General features: G+C 33.0%; 1 protein-coding gene across 1 annotated transcript in view; it reads right to left on the bottom strand.

Annotated features, from left to right (window-relative positions):
- Positions 1 to 334: 334 nt before the first annotated feature.
- The window catches only part of LOC129801896 (autophagy-related protein 13 homolog), a 73,454-nt gene continuing 57,755 nt past the window's right edge, over positions 335 to 16,033 (bottom strand). Inside the window, exons 4-5 of the mRNA XM_055847331.1 lie at positions 12,018 to 12,429; positions 335 to 1,957 (exon numbers count right to left, since the gene is read on the bottom strand). Coding sequence (XP_055703306.1) covers positions 1,727 to 1,957; positions 12,018 to 12,429 — 643 coding nt within the window. The 3' untranslated portion in view covers positions 335 to 1,726. The remainder of the gene's footprint in view (positions 1,958 to 12,017; positions 12,430 to 16,033) is intronic.

Below are 16,033 nucleotides of genomic sequence, written 5' to 3' on the forward strand. Positions count from 1 at the left end.
ACAAAATATTTAATAAAATGTGAATAATGACCAGTGCACAATAAATCTTGTTTGTAAACATGTTTTCAAATTTTCCTATGAAAGAGAGCGAGATGACTAGATGTAGATCTCACTCACTCTCATTGAAATGTCAAAAACATGTTTATAAAATAAAAGTTATTGTGCGTTGGACATAATGCATTAAGGGAATTTATTTTTCTAGTCTCATGAATTTTACTATACAAATTTGCCTGAATTTGGAAACTATCAATTAATTTCTTTATCAGTTTAATAAAATAGAGATTAATCGATAGTTTCTCAAGTTCCAGCATCTCAATAAGACACGAGTAAATTCTTTTCTTTTTTTTTGCCAAACAAAACAATTTTTGCTATACAAGAAATTCAACAAATATTTATAATTTTTTTTTAATCTCATCCTTATTTTTGGTTACTTTATTAATTTTATTTTTATTCTTTATTATATCAATAGATTAACAATTTCTTTGTATCAAAAAACACTGGCTTTTTTTTCTTGTGATTAAACTTTGTCACATGAGTTTCGTTATGATTTTCATTATTTAATGAATTATTTATTTTAGGAAAGAAAAAGTTATTTTTTTTTGTATATCGAAATGTTAGAAAAGGGGAGCTTTGTTTCTTGATTATCTCTAGAAGCTATTTTATGATTGATACTTTTTCCTCTTATCAATTTTATTTCTTTATTTATTTTTTTTTAGATTGCAGTCAAAATTAGATTTTGGGATATTTCTTGAGTAGAAAGATTTTTATTTTTAGAGGTTTTACAGAAGCTGTCTAGCGTATTCTTTTTCTATAATTTATTTTCATTTTAAGTGATTATTTCATTATATAAATCATTTTCCCTCATATTCATGAGAAAAATTCATATTTTTCTTCTTTTCGTAGTAAGAACACTTTTTCCTTAAAATCTCCCTAAAAGTATCTTTATATTTTTTTCTAAAAAAAAATAAGAGAAAAAAGCTTTCTCTTTCAGCACTTTTGCAGCAAATATGCTAAAAAAAAATTCTTTCAGTGGAGAAATGCAGAAATATGTTTTTATATCATAAAAAATATTTAACTGGAAAACATTATTCACTTTTTTTTGTACAGAAACTTCTTTTTTTTTTGGCATTTGAAAGTCCAATCTCCATAAAACTTTCTCTTGCGCCTTAAATTATCTACAGAATTGGGGAAAAAAACTGAGTCGTTTTTTTTGCATGGGAGATAAATTCTTAAAAGGTAACACAACTGTAAATGAATGCCACAAACTTTTGGCCGAAAAAATAAATGATTATGAATTTAGAATAAGATATAAATTATATGTCGTATGAAATACATTTACATAATATTACACACTAATAAAAAAAAAGAAAAAACTAAATGGCCATCCCACTTTCATCTTAAAGCAATCGGATAACTTTCTTCCAGAAGGAATATTGTTTTTTTTAATCATTTGTCTACTTACAAAAGGAACAGAGAATACCCTTAATAAAAAAAATAAGCACAAAATAATTCTTTTGACAAATACAAATAATTTGAGTAGAAAAAAAAAAAGAAAATTGGTTTCTTTTTACAAAATATAAGACAAGAAAAAGTGGCTTCAGAGAAGAAGACTCATATCCAAAGGGACTATTTTGGGCACTTGATTTGTTAGAAAATTAACAAATAATATAATGTACCTGCCCAAGACCACCACCGTCGCCGTGACCAGCTCAATTCTAATCCCTCCTTAGCTGTTGGAGTTGTCGTCGACCGATTGGCAACATAGTGACGTAACCAGGGAGTCAAAGTCCCCCAATGATGTCTCAAACTGCTCCAGTTGTTTCGTCAGATCCTCCACTTCGATCTCATCATCGAGGGGAGAATCTGAGAAGCCCTGCAAGGGAGGTGCATTGAAGCAATCGCGATAGAATTTCGCGAGGTCACTGATGGGGGTGTTTGTTGTTGCAAAGGGAAAATGCTGCAAAAGAAATTCCAATAATTGCATAAGAAAATCCGTCTTTACCTCTAAAACTTTCAGAATATCAAAACAAAAAGATTTTAAAAAATTATTCAGGGGGTCAATTTCTCTAAAGCTATACCGCAAAAGTACTTTCGCATCATTTACCATTTACCGGTTCTCAACCGATTTGAACCGAGTCATAAATCTCTCAAAAGATCCCCCGAAATAATATTAAAAGTAATAGGATTGATTTTCAGATATAATTTCGATTCATAAATCATTCAATAGATTCTACAAAATAGTTTAAAGAGTAATAAATATTATATTCGAAAAAAATTACTTATCGGTAAATAATCGGTTCACAACCTATTTGAACCGTCTTATAAATCACTCAAAATATTTCCCAAAATACACCTTAGGAGTAATTTAATTGAATTTTGTATAAAAATTATTTATCGGTTATGAACCGGTTCATTACCGATTCAAAACCGATTGGAACCGGTTCAGTTTTATAGGAAATTCCAAGACCTTTCCAATGACCCCAAATATGACCTCATTTGCTTGATAAATGCGCTCTCTAGTGTCTTTTTAACCTTTGACCTTGAAAAACCGTTATTAGGAATGATTCAAGGATATTTTCGTCTAAGGACGAAATGTCCGCCTGGGTAATCTCTAAAACATATCTAAAAATGAAAAAAATCGCACGACGCGTTTTCGAGCAGTCCCAAAAAACATGGTTTTTGGTAGGGGGGGGGGGAATGAGGGGCATGTTAACGATCCTTAGGTCGACTTATGGGGGGGGGCCCAAAGGTCCCAAGTCTCTAACTCTAACCGTTTGGCCTCTAGAGCTGGCGACAGCCGGACGGACAAACAGCGTGACGACATTTCTCAGAAATCGTCTTAAACGCGAAGATTCGTTGACAAAACTGGTCTCCGGGGGATAGAAGGTGGAAATTTGGGGGGGGGGGTGAAAAATCGAGGGATTATATATACTACTCTCTCCGTAGAATTCGAGCAGTAAAAAGAAGGTTATTGACAATATTCTCAATTTTGAAATAAAGAACACTTCAAGGTACAGGGAGTTCCGCTTTCAAAGAAATTCTCGGGACTGATATAAAGACCGTGAATTCACTTCAGTGACACAGAAAAATTGCATACCCACAGGAGAGGTCTTTCACAGAGACAAAAAAAAGAGGGTGCGATAAACTTTTTTTCCTCGTAACTTTAACACTTTTTTTTTAGGTGTAAAAATATATCAACATTTTTTAATGTTAATTTTACACCTTTTTAAGGGTAAAATTAACATGAAAAAGGGTAACTTTAACCCATAATACACCTAAAAAGCATAATATTTACACCGATTTATGGATCAATAATGCAGGGTAAAATTAACATTTTCGAAATGTTATTAGGTGAGATTCTTAACAATCTCACCTACTATAATCCTAACAAAATTTCATGTCCTCCGATCGCGCTCAAACTTGGCCAAAATGTGTTTCGCCACTTCCTGATCACGAATATATGGGGGGCTAAGTTACGTTCCCGGCCGGCCGGCCGGCCGTCCGGCCGCTCTTTGGAGCTTAATAGCTCCTAAACTAAAAAAGATATCGACTTGCGGTTTTCGGCAAAGGTTAAATATCGTATGAAAATTGCAACTTGGTGCATTGACCCCCCACCCCCCACCCCTCCTTCCGCCATTTTGAAGACCCCCCTTTTTTTGTTTTCTCAATAGCTCCGGCCCTATGGCATCGAGCGGGCTCAAATTTTAGTATGTTATAGCTGGGCCTTAGAGCTTTCCATCAATACCAAACTTAAGGTCCCCCGACCTCCCTGACCTGAGCTATAAGGGTCCAAAAAAATTTTCTTAAAATGGCCATAACTCCGGTTCTAATTGTCAGAATTTAAAAAATGAGGGCTTTTTGGAAAGCTCTCGTGAAATGCCACTTCCCCTTCAAACATCGCAAGTTCATAAAACCACCGCTAGGGGCGCTATTATTAAAAAGAAAATTTTTAAATCTTAAAAGTTAAATAACTCAAAAATTCCTTATGCGATCGGGCTGAAATTTTAGTATGTTGTAGCCGTTGGTTATACCTATCAAACAAAAAAAACCTTAAGTCGATCCATAACCCCTGACCCGAGCTATAAGGGGTCAAAGTTCGAACATTGACCGGCCTCTATCTCCGGTTCTAATTAACATAGCGGCCTAAATTTTACCTTTTTGGTTTCGTCTCGATGAGCACTTTCAGATGGAAGTTCAAAAAGTCACCACAGGTGGCGCTGTGATAGCGTCAAAATTCATCGAAATTCAAAGTCACTTTTCTCAAAAACGGCATTGTGCAAGTTAATGAAATTTTAGTATGTTGTAGTCCAGTCTAGGACGTTTCCAAAATGGTGCGTATGTGCGCTGTGGTTTCAATAGAACCGGAGATATGAGGGGTCAAAGTTCACGAAATTCAAAAAATCATATCTCCGGTTCTATGTGACCGATTTTGATGAATGAGGGCTTAAAGGAAAGATCTCACCAAATGCTACAACTTTCTAGAATATTTGAACTTCGTGGGACCAACACCAGGGGCGCCACAGTCGAAAAACCAATTTCAATATCACATAACCTCAATTATCTCGACTGTCGCTTAACCGATTTTGATGATTACTTCGACATAATTGTAGAGCATATTTGTCTCTACATTTCGTCCATACATCATTTTCCTCTCAGACTATGCTATCACTCCGATTTTGCCGTTTAAGTGTGAAAAAATTGATTTTTCCAATAATAACGCTTTGAAATCACTCAGATGCCAATTTGACTGCCTCTACTCCACCAAGACACTTAAAATAGGGGTTTAAATGGAAAGTCCCGCAAAATACAACAATTCTTTGATATAGTTGAAGTTCAACAAATGACTACTTGGGGAACTCTGGATGAAAAAACGAGTTAAGAAACAAAAAACCTCGCTTATCTTGGCTTCTGAGTAATCGATGAGATCATGTTCTATGGGAAAATTATAGAGAACATTCTGGTCTACATTTCACCCATATAACACTTTTCTGTCAGTTCATCCAAATCCTTGATATTTTGGTTTAAATACAAAATTTGTATAATTTCACGAATTTGATTCAAGATAACTGAATGGCGTCTCCCAACTTCAGCTCTAAATCGAATTTGCATGCACTCCGAGTTAGCTCACGTTAAGAATCTCACCTACATAAGCCGGTTAGGATTATCTGTCCCTTTTAACTTTTTCGGACTTCTCTCACAGTGTTGGAATAAGTTACGCAAACGCCGTGATGCATGCAAATCATTGTCGCCGCCAATTTTTCAGCCTATTTCCAGCGCTAATAAGTTCATAAAAAATATATTTCAAATTTACCACGTGAAAAATATATGCATATATTTAGGGGCATTTCAAAAATTATTTTATTTATGAGTTCCCAATAGTAGGCAATTCATTTCAAATTCTTTCAATCCAATTTCACTTAAGCCGGAACTCCTTGTAGGGGTTTCCTGAATTATGGCGTCTACAAATTAGTAGAATTTTTTTTAAAAAAATGCCTTTTTAAAGAAAATTTATCCTATCCTTGTAGGCAGAAACGTCAGAATTAAAAAAAAAGCATTTTTAAAAAAAAATTCTACTAGTGTGTAGACGTAGACGTAAGTGTAGAATAAAAAATTCACTGTTTAAAAAAAAATTAATTCTTTTTCAACGAACCTTTAGGTTTTCATCTAGAATAGAACTTAATTCTGAAGAGATTTAAAATAAAAGGTCTTTGTTTCATTCGCTTCAAAGGTTTTTTTTGTTATCTTTTCCGCTAAATTATCAAAAACCTTTAAAACGATAAGTAGAGAAACCTCGCTTTAAAGTTTTCAAAGTTCGCCCGAAATGCTTGTAAATCTTCTCTAAGCTCCTTTGTTTTTGTCTTTGTATTTTTGAAAATAATTCGTATTTCGTATTGGCTTTTAAAGTTTTTGTGGTACATTCTTAGATAGTTTATCTAACGATTTAAACAATAGAAAATTGTTTGGTTTTATTTTGTAATTCAGGCACATTTTGAGTTACCGTAAGTGAGGGCGACGTTGTCCTCCTTAAATCAGTACCAAAAATCAATAATTTCTTATCAATAAAAAAACAATAAGAAAGATTTTCACATACAAAGCGGTCTTCAGACTAGAGGTCTCAAAAACCCAAAGAGCAACCATTTTTTATTGCTTTTCAGAATTTGATACGTCAATTGTCATTAATAATTCAATCCTAATTCAATTTTTTCCAAATAATCTTGATTAAAAAAAAATACAGCAGTTAAGCCATATGGCTAAGTCTTAGGTATGAAGCATGTTTAAAGGTAAAACAGTCTTCAGACAAGAGGTTTAGCCCAGTTCCCGACGGTCTCAAAAACCCAAAGAGCAACCATTTTTATTGATTTTTTTAGAATCGACTAGGGTAAGTGTGCCAAATTTCGGCAAAGTTTCATGCAAGCGCCAAAGTCTCAAATTTGAAATGTAATATCTTTAATAGAAATTGATTTTTCATTCCTTCTACTTTAGGAGTGTTGCTTAGAACCTTGTAGACACTTTATCGTCTTTATTTACTTTAAAATCGTTCTTAATACATTTTAAAATGAATAAAAATGTAGACATAGCTTTGGTGCTCTATTTCGGCCACCTTCATTCTCATAGTTCCTTGCCCTTCGGGAATTCTTCCAATGTCTTTTTCACGTCATCTCGTTTGTCAAAGTTACAGTTTTTGTTATTCTTTTGCACTGTATAATCTCGAGTATGTAAAAACTAAAAATTCATGGAAATTCGAGGAATAAAAAAGGTGGCCGGAATTGCAAGCTGGCCGGAATTTGGCACACTTACCCTAGATCATTTTCATTTTTTCCAAAAAATCTTGACTGATAACAAATTAGAGCAGTTAAGCCACATGGCTAAACCTTAGGTCTGAAGCCAGTTTAAGATGCTCCAGATCTACAAGATGGCATGGTCACCATCCCAATTTGACGTTTTTGCCCGCCATTTTGATTAACTGTCAAAATTTAAAACTAATCCGATTGAATTGAAATTTTAGGATGTTCTATCTGATGTCAAGGCCTTTTCAGAACGTATCCAAATTCTGGTCTATGTCAAGCAATTACCGAGATACAGAGGTTCAAAGTTTCAAATTTTGAAATAATCATTATTCCGCTTAAACGGAATGTATTACCAAAGTAAACTGGGGTAATTTGAAATCATGTCCGTTTTGGAATTCTGAGATTTTTTTTTACTGTTTTAGATAGACAAGGACAAAAATAAAACCACGAAAAAGTACAAGACTTTACATTCGTGAGTACTTCTTCCTTATGTTCTTAGGCATATAAAAGTACAGCATTTAAACTATATTTACTGACATTTAATTGCTTTAATTGTTTTCATTTGTTTATCAATTAAGCGAAATATCTTGTGTAATAGCAGAGACTTTTTATAGAATTTAAATTTATTTCCGTTCTCAGAAATTGGGCCTTTTAACATTTAATGGCACTTTAAATTAGTTCATTAGGTTTAGTTATAATTTATCGCCGTCTAAATTTTAGGTTCATTGTAATACTACTAGTACCAATATATTCTCATTGAAATTGTTTATCACAAAAGCTCCATTGATTGCATTCTAAGCTTTCTAATATAGTTTATCGCTTTTAAAAGCAATTCATTGCTTTTGTTTTGTGTTACGAATTAACATGTATTGAAAGTTTTCTCTCCTAAATGTTCTACCCATATCTCACTTTACTGCAAGGTTTAGCATTTTATTGTATAGGTACTCTGTAATTGTTGAATAATTGGCTATGAAAACCACTTCCTAGAGGATAGTTCACCTTTTGGCCTCAGAAACTTTTATGAAACAATAAATAGTATTATTGGCATGAAAGGATAAAATGTCTATTACTCTTGCTTTTACTCCAAAATATATCCAATAAATTCATTTACTGGTTTTAATAAACTTCTTGTGGAGTTGAAATTGAAAATGGGTAAAAAAAAGTCTATATGGAATGTTAACTTAGAGGGTTACTAAAGACACGACATTAATATCTCTAACCGTTTGGCCTGTAATTCAATAGGCAAGTGAATATTTTTTCTCAAATACCAAATTATATTTAAATGTTCTTTCTTGGAAGATGCTTAGTCACTTTTCCTATTTTTTCTGAGTTGCTTTTTCAGTGTAACCTTTTAAGGATAATTGTGTTACCGGTGACCCAAAAATGAAAATTTTCCTATGGTCATCTAAAGTTATGTTTTGCCTCACAATGTTAGGAAAAATGTTTTTTTTCCTGACTTCAAATTTTTGACCATATTTTTAATACTTCATTTCCATTGGGAAATTTGTCGAAAAATCTGTTAGAAACTTTTCAATTCCATTACAAAAAAGTGTTTTACGAGAAAAAGTTCAATTCACTGAGAGAAATCCGAAAAAGTTAAAATAACATTCCAGAAATGTTAATTTTACCCTGCATTATTGATCCGAAATCGGTGTAAATATTACCCTTTTTAGGTGTATTAAGGGTTAAAGTTACCCCTTTTCATGTTAATTTTACCCTTAAAATGGTGTAAAATTAACATTAAAAAATGTTGATATATTTTTACACCTAAAAAGTGTTAAAGTTACGAGGAAAAAAAGTTTATCGCACCCTCTTTTTTTCTCAGTGATTTGGTTGAACTTTTCCACATAAAAGCTTAAAAATAAATTTTGTAAACAGTTTGATAGTCCCATCTATGGAGTTTTCTGAGAGTTTTCTGAGTGAGTTGTCAGCTGAGAAAAGTCCCTTAAAAAACTCGTTTTCATATTCGAAGTTATTATAAAAATACAACAAATAATATATATACATAAGAATAAAAATAAACAAATCCACACACAAAACCCGGTACAAATACATGAAGAAAACAGAAGAACTAAAGGAAATATAATTAATATCAAACCAAAGACAACGAAATTTGGAATAAACTCGATACACTACCATGCAATAAATAACTATAACAATTTACCAACCAAACTTAAAAATGCAAATGAAAATGTTAAATTTAAGAAGTTATTGATAGATGGGCTTTAGGAGGAATCACCGGAGAATCGGTTGCAACAACGAAAAAGAAAAAACTAATTGTATAGTCTTAATATAGAATCTATGGATTTGTAAGACACTAAGTGTAACAATAAATTGAATTGAATTGAATTGAATATCACACTGAAGGTGTTGATGAAATTCAAGTAGGGTAAAGACTCATAATTTTGGACAGTCTGCTTATAAGCATCGATGTTCCAAATTTGAAGTGCGATATTTTCAATACTAATTGACTTTTTTTGTTACTCTCTTTTCAAAAGGGTTGCTGAGAAACTTGGCAAGGGTTTATTGTCTTTGTTTTTTCTAAAATTAGTTTTAATACGTTTCAAAATCAATTAATATGTTGATGTGAATTTGACTCGAATTTTGGACAACTTGGTTATTAATTTGGACAACTTGTCTGTAAATTTGTACAGCCAATCCGCCTCAACAGGATGCCCATTGTTCTTCATTTCATGAACCAATTTTACCAAGTCCTCTTCCTGTTCATGTAAAGGAACCGTAGAATGTCACAAGAAGCCTGGAAACTTTTCATATCATTCATTAAAGTAAGTTGACTTCGGTACTCCAAGTACGTGCGGATTCGCTCATTCCCTGGCCACTCCGGGAGCTTTTCAAGGCTTTTCTCGCTACATCTCTTTCGTAGAGATGATGCTCCTTTGTTTCTCCAGGCATTTGTCCAACCTAGTCAGCACAAAAGATAAAACTTCACGAAATTTCGTGAGAAAAACACCTGTCTAAAATAAGGAGTATCACCTCACTGGTGAATGTCTTAGAAAATTTCCCATTTTTCACACGAAAAATCTAATTCATAAGGCAAATCTCACTTCAGGTCAAATGTACAAAGCACTACTAACGTGAATTAACACAATATTCAATGAATATTCAATAATATCACTCAAAAAAAAAAGCGAAGAAACATTGTTAGTACTTCACCACAGCTAAATAAAGACTGAAAAACACAAAGTTCTGTCATATTTCTCGTAAGCAATTGCTCACACAGAATTTTCAATGAAGCAATATCAACTCAAATCAATTCAATTTCAACTCAAGCTTCTAATCTCGGCCACTTTGAGTGTAATTTCGGCCATGCAAATAAATTAATTAAACTTATGTATGTTATCTTCGAATAGTCAATGAATTCATTTTGGTTTTAAATATTTATTCATTTTAGGATGTATTAACACAAAGACCGTTAAATTTTAGGTATAATTTGAATTTCAATGGCGTTGTAAAAACTCAGTGTGGAAAGAGTCTTACAAACAATGTGACAGATCATTTGTGTTTCTAGCAGCCTTGTGATTTGTGGTGAAGTGCAGAAAGTTTTACTTCGGTGTTTTTCTTGAAAATTGATTAGTTTTCATTAAAGATGGTTTCTGTTTATGTTAATAGTGAATCAATCTTTAAATTTCCGGTAAAATTTCCCATCTGGATCCTGTATTTCGCGTAAAAAGTATATACTTTGTGAGCGTCTCTCCGGTGAGGTAGTGTTGCCTATTCGGTGCTTATATGCAACTATGCCGAAATTTGGCACACTTACCCTATCATCATTCATCAAATATTGGAATAAAAATCCATCAATTTAATCAATTTATTTTTAGTGTCCAATTTTATCCTCAAAGTGTCCAAAATAAGAAACTGGACAAAATTATGAACCTTTGGCCTATCTGAATGTTTTTTTCTTAATAGAAATGTGCAATCAAGTCATAAAATCAACACTTATAAAACAATTTTAATTATTCTTTTAACTCATAGAAACTTATTGGATTTAATTCTTTTTGTATTGATGAAATTGTAAAATTCAAAGAATTTTTCAGAGCTTTCTGAAACAGCTTGATTTTCTTTTCCTTACATTCTCTTGCATTTTTTTGTATTGCAATTTATCGCTTCTTATCGCAACTCAAAGTTATTGCATTTTATTTTTTTTTTTGCTTCAAAATCATTGCCAAAATACATTATGCGTTTTATTGGATTTGATATAGGTTTATCACATTTGTTTTTAATATTTTCTTTTTTAAAGAGTCATATCAAAATTTATTGAGACTACGCATGAATTTATCATTTTGTTTGAAAATTGACTTTGATCTCGATTTATTATGCTGTTTATCGCTTTTTATTAAGATTTTATTTTTTTCGTATTTTTTCGGGATATTTAATTGATGAACAATTTTAGTTGTTTTTTGAATATTGTAAGATATCACGAAAACATTGGTGTCAGTCGTGGGATTTTAACTTCTGCTCTGAGCGTCTCTTATATGAATTATCTCGTTGATAAACGCCCTTCTGTCAATTAATTGTTTGATAATAATCCTTCAATTCAAAGTTTATATTCTTATTGCGTTGTAGTCAAACAAATCAATTGGGATTTTCTTTAAATTGTTTTCATCGAAAATCCAGATGATTCCGGAAATTTTATCTTTAACATTAATCACGCATTTATTTTTATTGAAACTTCCAGCAATATATCATAACACTCTAAACTTCCTGATAAAGATTGATTAGATAGGACCTTTTCACGAAGAAGAAGAACGATTACTTCTCTCCATGAACCCGCTTTGAAGACAGTTAAAAAAAAAACTTCCCCAGAGATAAGATTGATCTTGAAGAGGTTTAAGAAACCTTCCTTTTGTTTTTTTCCCCCTTTTTGCACTAGCAACAAGATAAAATTACCTTTAGATGTGCTACTTTCAAGGTACATTTTGTAATCTAACACTGAGAGAAATCCGAAAAAGTTAAAATAACATTCCAGAAATGTTAATTTTGCCCTGCAGTGTTGATCCGAAATCGGTGTGAATATTACCCTTTTTAGGTGTATTTGGGGTTAAAGTTACCCTTTTTCATGTTAATTTTACCCTTAAAAAGGTGTAAAATTAACATTAAAAAATGTTGCGTTTTTTACACCTAAAAAGTGTTAAAGTTATGAGGAAAAAATGGTAATCGCACCCTCTATTTTTTCTCAGTGAAGAGTCAAAAAATAGAAATATCACTTACCAACTCTTTGAGCAATTTCTCATCTTCCGGAGGAACAACTCTCGATGTTGACCATCTCGAAGATGGTTTTCTGGTGAATTCCTGTGAACTTGGCGATGAGCCATTGATATCCTTCTCTTTGCTCTCCTCAACACCAACCTCGAGATTCCTCGTGGCATTGTTGTTGTTATTGCAGGTGGTGGAATCTTCAGGATTGCTGGGGGCTTTTGAAGCACCACCAACTCCTCCTCCTCCCTGTGTACTCTTTTCCTCACTACTCTCAGTCTCTTCCTTCGTTTTCCTCAGTAACCAACTAAAGGGTGGCGTCTCCGGAAGAATATAATCTTCCTCAGTGTACTGTTTTGTTCGACTTGGATCTACAAAAGCGCCAATCCGCATGGGTTTGTCCAAATCCACCACTTTCTTCTCACATCTGCAGAAATCCGCAAAAGCACGTGAGAAAAAAAAAATAAAACACAAAAAAAAAGAAATCAGTGGAATTTGCACTAGATTGTTGATCAACAACGGACGTTGTACAGCACTGTGATTAATAAGGTGAAATAATTGTACGATGATGAAGGAAATAGCAATCTCCACCTTTGATCTGGAGAACAGTTTGCTAAATTACTATACAACAGTGAGTAAAAGAGAAAGACGCAGAAAACATTATTTATTGAGAAAATTCTCAGACTTGCAAAAAAAAAGCCACACATCGTAACAGAATCTTATGCAATTTCGTCAAAATTACCAAAAATCAACCGCAAAATTTTCTCTGCTCCGGTTATTTCTTGAATTAAAGAAAAGAGACGCATATAATATTTGCCAACTTGGCCACAAAATAACACCAAAACCGGAAAAAAATTACCATCGATCCATTTGAAGTTATCGAATTGAATTTTCGGATAAGAAATATATAAGAGAGAAAATTTCCACATAAATTGAACTCTCAAATAAGATTTGCATTAATATCCAATTAGTATGTTGCCATAAAAATTCTGTGAAAAGAATAAATTCTTTGGCGTGTTTCAAGATAATAAATAAATGATTAGAGAGAAAATACAGACAGCAGCCAAAGTGTTGGGACAACAACTTAATCCTGAACTAATTCAATGTTCTTTTGGAATTTTTGAAAAACTCATTAGGGCAAGTGTGCCAAATTTCGGCCACTTTGAGTGTAATTTCGGCCATGGAAATAAATTAATTAAAATTATGTATGTTATCTTCGAATATTCAATGAATTCATTTTGCTTTTAAATAGGGTGAAAGTGCCAAATTTCGGCCAGTTTCTAATTTCGGCCACTTTGCGATGTAGAACACTACAATCTTCCCAATAAAAGAAAAAAGTAAACATGAATGGTGGAAGTAAGATATAAGTAAGGTGGAATGGTGGAAGAGGATAGGAATTTTGATTTCATGAAATTAAAATTTGCGTCCTTTTCTTTCTCAAAAGATTTGCCTAAGTCTATTCTACTCTTTCGGTCTTAAAATTAGATTGAATTAAATTGATTTTGTTATGACGTTCAAAAAAAGAAGAAGAGTCTGAAAGTATGGGATAGACACACGCAAAGCTTTTAAGAAATTCATGTGAATTTCGATTACTTGAAATTTTCCAGATCTAAAAGGTGTGCCGGAGCATAAGAAACATATTTTTATACCTTCGGAGTATTTTTTAAATCAGAAAAATTTCATAAAGTCAAAAATCACATTCCTTTCCTTCCTAAAAATGTTTGCATAATGTCTATCCTACTCTTTCGCACTCTTTTTCTTCTTTTGAACATCACACCAAATTAAATTTAGTTCAATCCAATTATTTTCATAAAGACATGCTAAAAAGGATTTAGGGTAAGTGTATCAAATTTCATCCAGCTTGCAATTCCGGCCACTTTTTTGTTCCTCAAATTTCAATGAATTTTTAGTTTTTGCATACAAGAGAGCATACAGAGAATTGCATACAATGTTTGAGATTGTGAGGGTTTTATACTGGCAAAGTGCAAATAAACAAGTCAATATTGAAGAAAACTAGTTAAAAGTGGTTTTTCTTAAGCACCCATCAGTTTACGGCGGAAAAAGTGATGGGAAAGCGCCTCAGATTTGCGGAATGCTCGATCTTGTAAGTTTAACGCTGTATGATCTTTAAATTTAATGGAGACTATTCGTGAAGAATCATACTCACAAATTTAAGCTTTTCGATTTCGATATATTTTTGTTCCCCTGTTCAAAATCGTATTAAACCGTTTGATAGATCATTTTAGCATTTGTCTAAAATTTGCAAAGAGTAAGACAAATTTTAGATAAAAATAACTTATCCGGTAATAAACCGGTTGAAAGTGGTTTATATTTGTCCGGGATTCCAAGATCTTTCAAATGAATTTATACTTTGCTAAAATTAGTTGAGAATTACGTTCCATGGAGATATTAAACCGTTGTCTTTAAAAACTGTTATAAGGGAATATTCAAGGTCAAGAGAACATGTTTTTGGATCAAAAGGGGAAGTGTGGAAAAAATCGCTTTAATTATCCGAAAGTCGACTTATGGTTAAAAACTCCCTTTGAAAACCTCTAGTCGTTGTCTCAAATCGTTTGACTGCTGTTTCTGATGGTAGCGGAATGGATAAACAGTATAGGGTAAGTGTGTCAAATTCCGACCAGCTTGCAATTTCGGCCATATTTTTTGTTCCTCGAATTTCCATGAATTTTTAGTTTTTGCATTCTCTTGAGATTATACAATGCAAGAATAACAAAAGATGGCACTTCGATGAACAAGATGATGTGAAAAAATAACTTTGGAAGAATTCTGGATGGGCAAAGAACTATGAGAATGAAGGTGGCCGAAATAAGCCAGCAAGGCTATGTCTACATTTTAATTCATTTTAAAATGTATTAAGAATTCTTTTAGAGAAAATAAAGTCGATAAACTGACTACAAGGTTCCAAGCAACGCTCCTTAAGAAGAAGTAATAAAAAAATCAATTTGTATTAAAAATATAAACATAAGAGTTTGGGGCTTGCATGCAACTATGCCGAAAATTTGACACAATTCCCCTATCGGCTTTCGTCGAATCGTTTCATGAAAAATTGTCAAAAATCATTTACGACAAAAGTATACGGAAGCAAAATATTATTTCCAAGTTTGTTTTTTTTGTTTTTCAACATTTGTCCTCAAATTTGTACTACCGCCTGTATTATTTTCTCATACACTCTTTTTTTATTAGATATCCCCACTATATTGCTAAGAATTTCTCATGCTGATAAATCCGCCTATCAATGACTGACACATCGTACCACAACACAACTATTCCGTTTAGTCAACGATCTCTGTGGGTCGACCAGAGTTGCGCTTCCTCACAGTGGAAATTTTACGCGATCAACACAACAATAAAAAAGAAAATAATATTCTAACGTGACTTTGACGGGGACTTTTTGACTTTGCAATCGATTAACTATTTTTCTCCTCCCCTTCCTACTCTCCAGAGGCGCCACAACAATATTATTACTTCATTCACTTGTACGCAACATAACTATTTTTCACCCGATATATATCACATTCATACCACTTGTTCTTCCCCTCTCACATTCATTTCCCGGCGTCTAATCTACTTTGAACCCAATTTGCCTCTGAGTTTTTTTTTTATTTCTTTACTTATAACACGTCGTCCCCTTCGCGAAAAAAAAATGAATTGGCGCCATTTACTCGCCAAACTCATTATACAACACCTTTATGGGAGACCTTTTTCTTACAACATTTGTCACGAGTTTTTGCTTCTTCTCACAGCAAATTTCACTCCTTTTTCCTCCCATGTTGGTATCATCTGTTGAGCTTTTCTCCCGAAAAGAAAAAAAAACGTGATAAAATAACTCAACGACGCACAAATAGAAAGATTAAAGTGTGTTTCTGAGGAATTTGGCGAATAAACGAACATTTTGTCTGATGATTAGATAGCAAAAATCCGGAATTTACTTGCACACCACCCACATACTTTTGTCTCCTTCTCTCACTCAGTCTATGTATTATACAAAGTTTTATTCGCCAGTCATTACT

Source organism: Phlebotomus papatasi, chromosome 2 (genome assembly GCF_024763615.1).
Source record: "Phlebotomus papatasi isolate M1 chromosome 2, Ppap_2.1, whole genome shotgun sequence".
In the NCBI taxonomy this organism is placed as follows: domain Eukaryota; kingdom Metazoa; phylum Arthropoda; class Insecta; order Diptera; family Psychodidae; genus Phlebotomus; species Phlebotomus papatasi.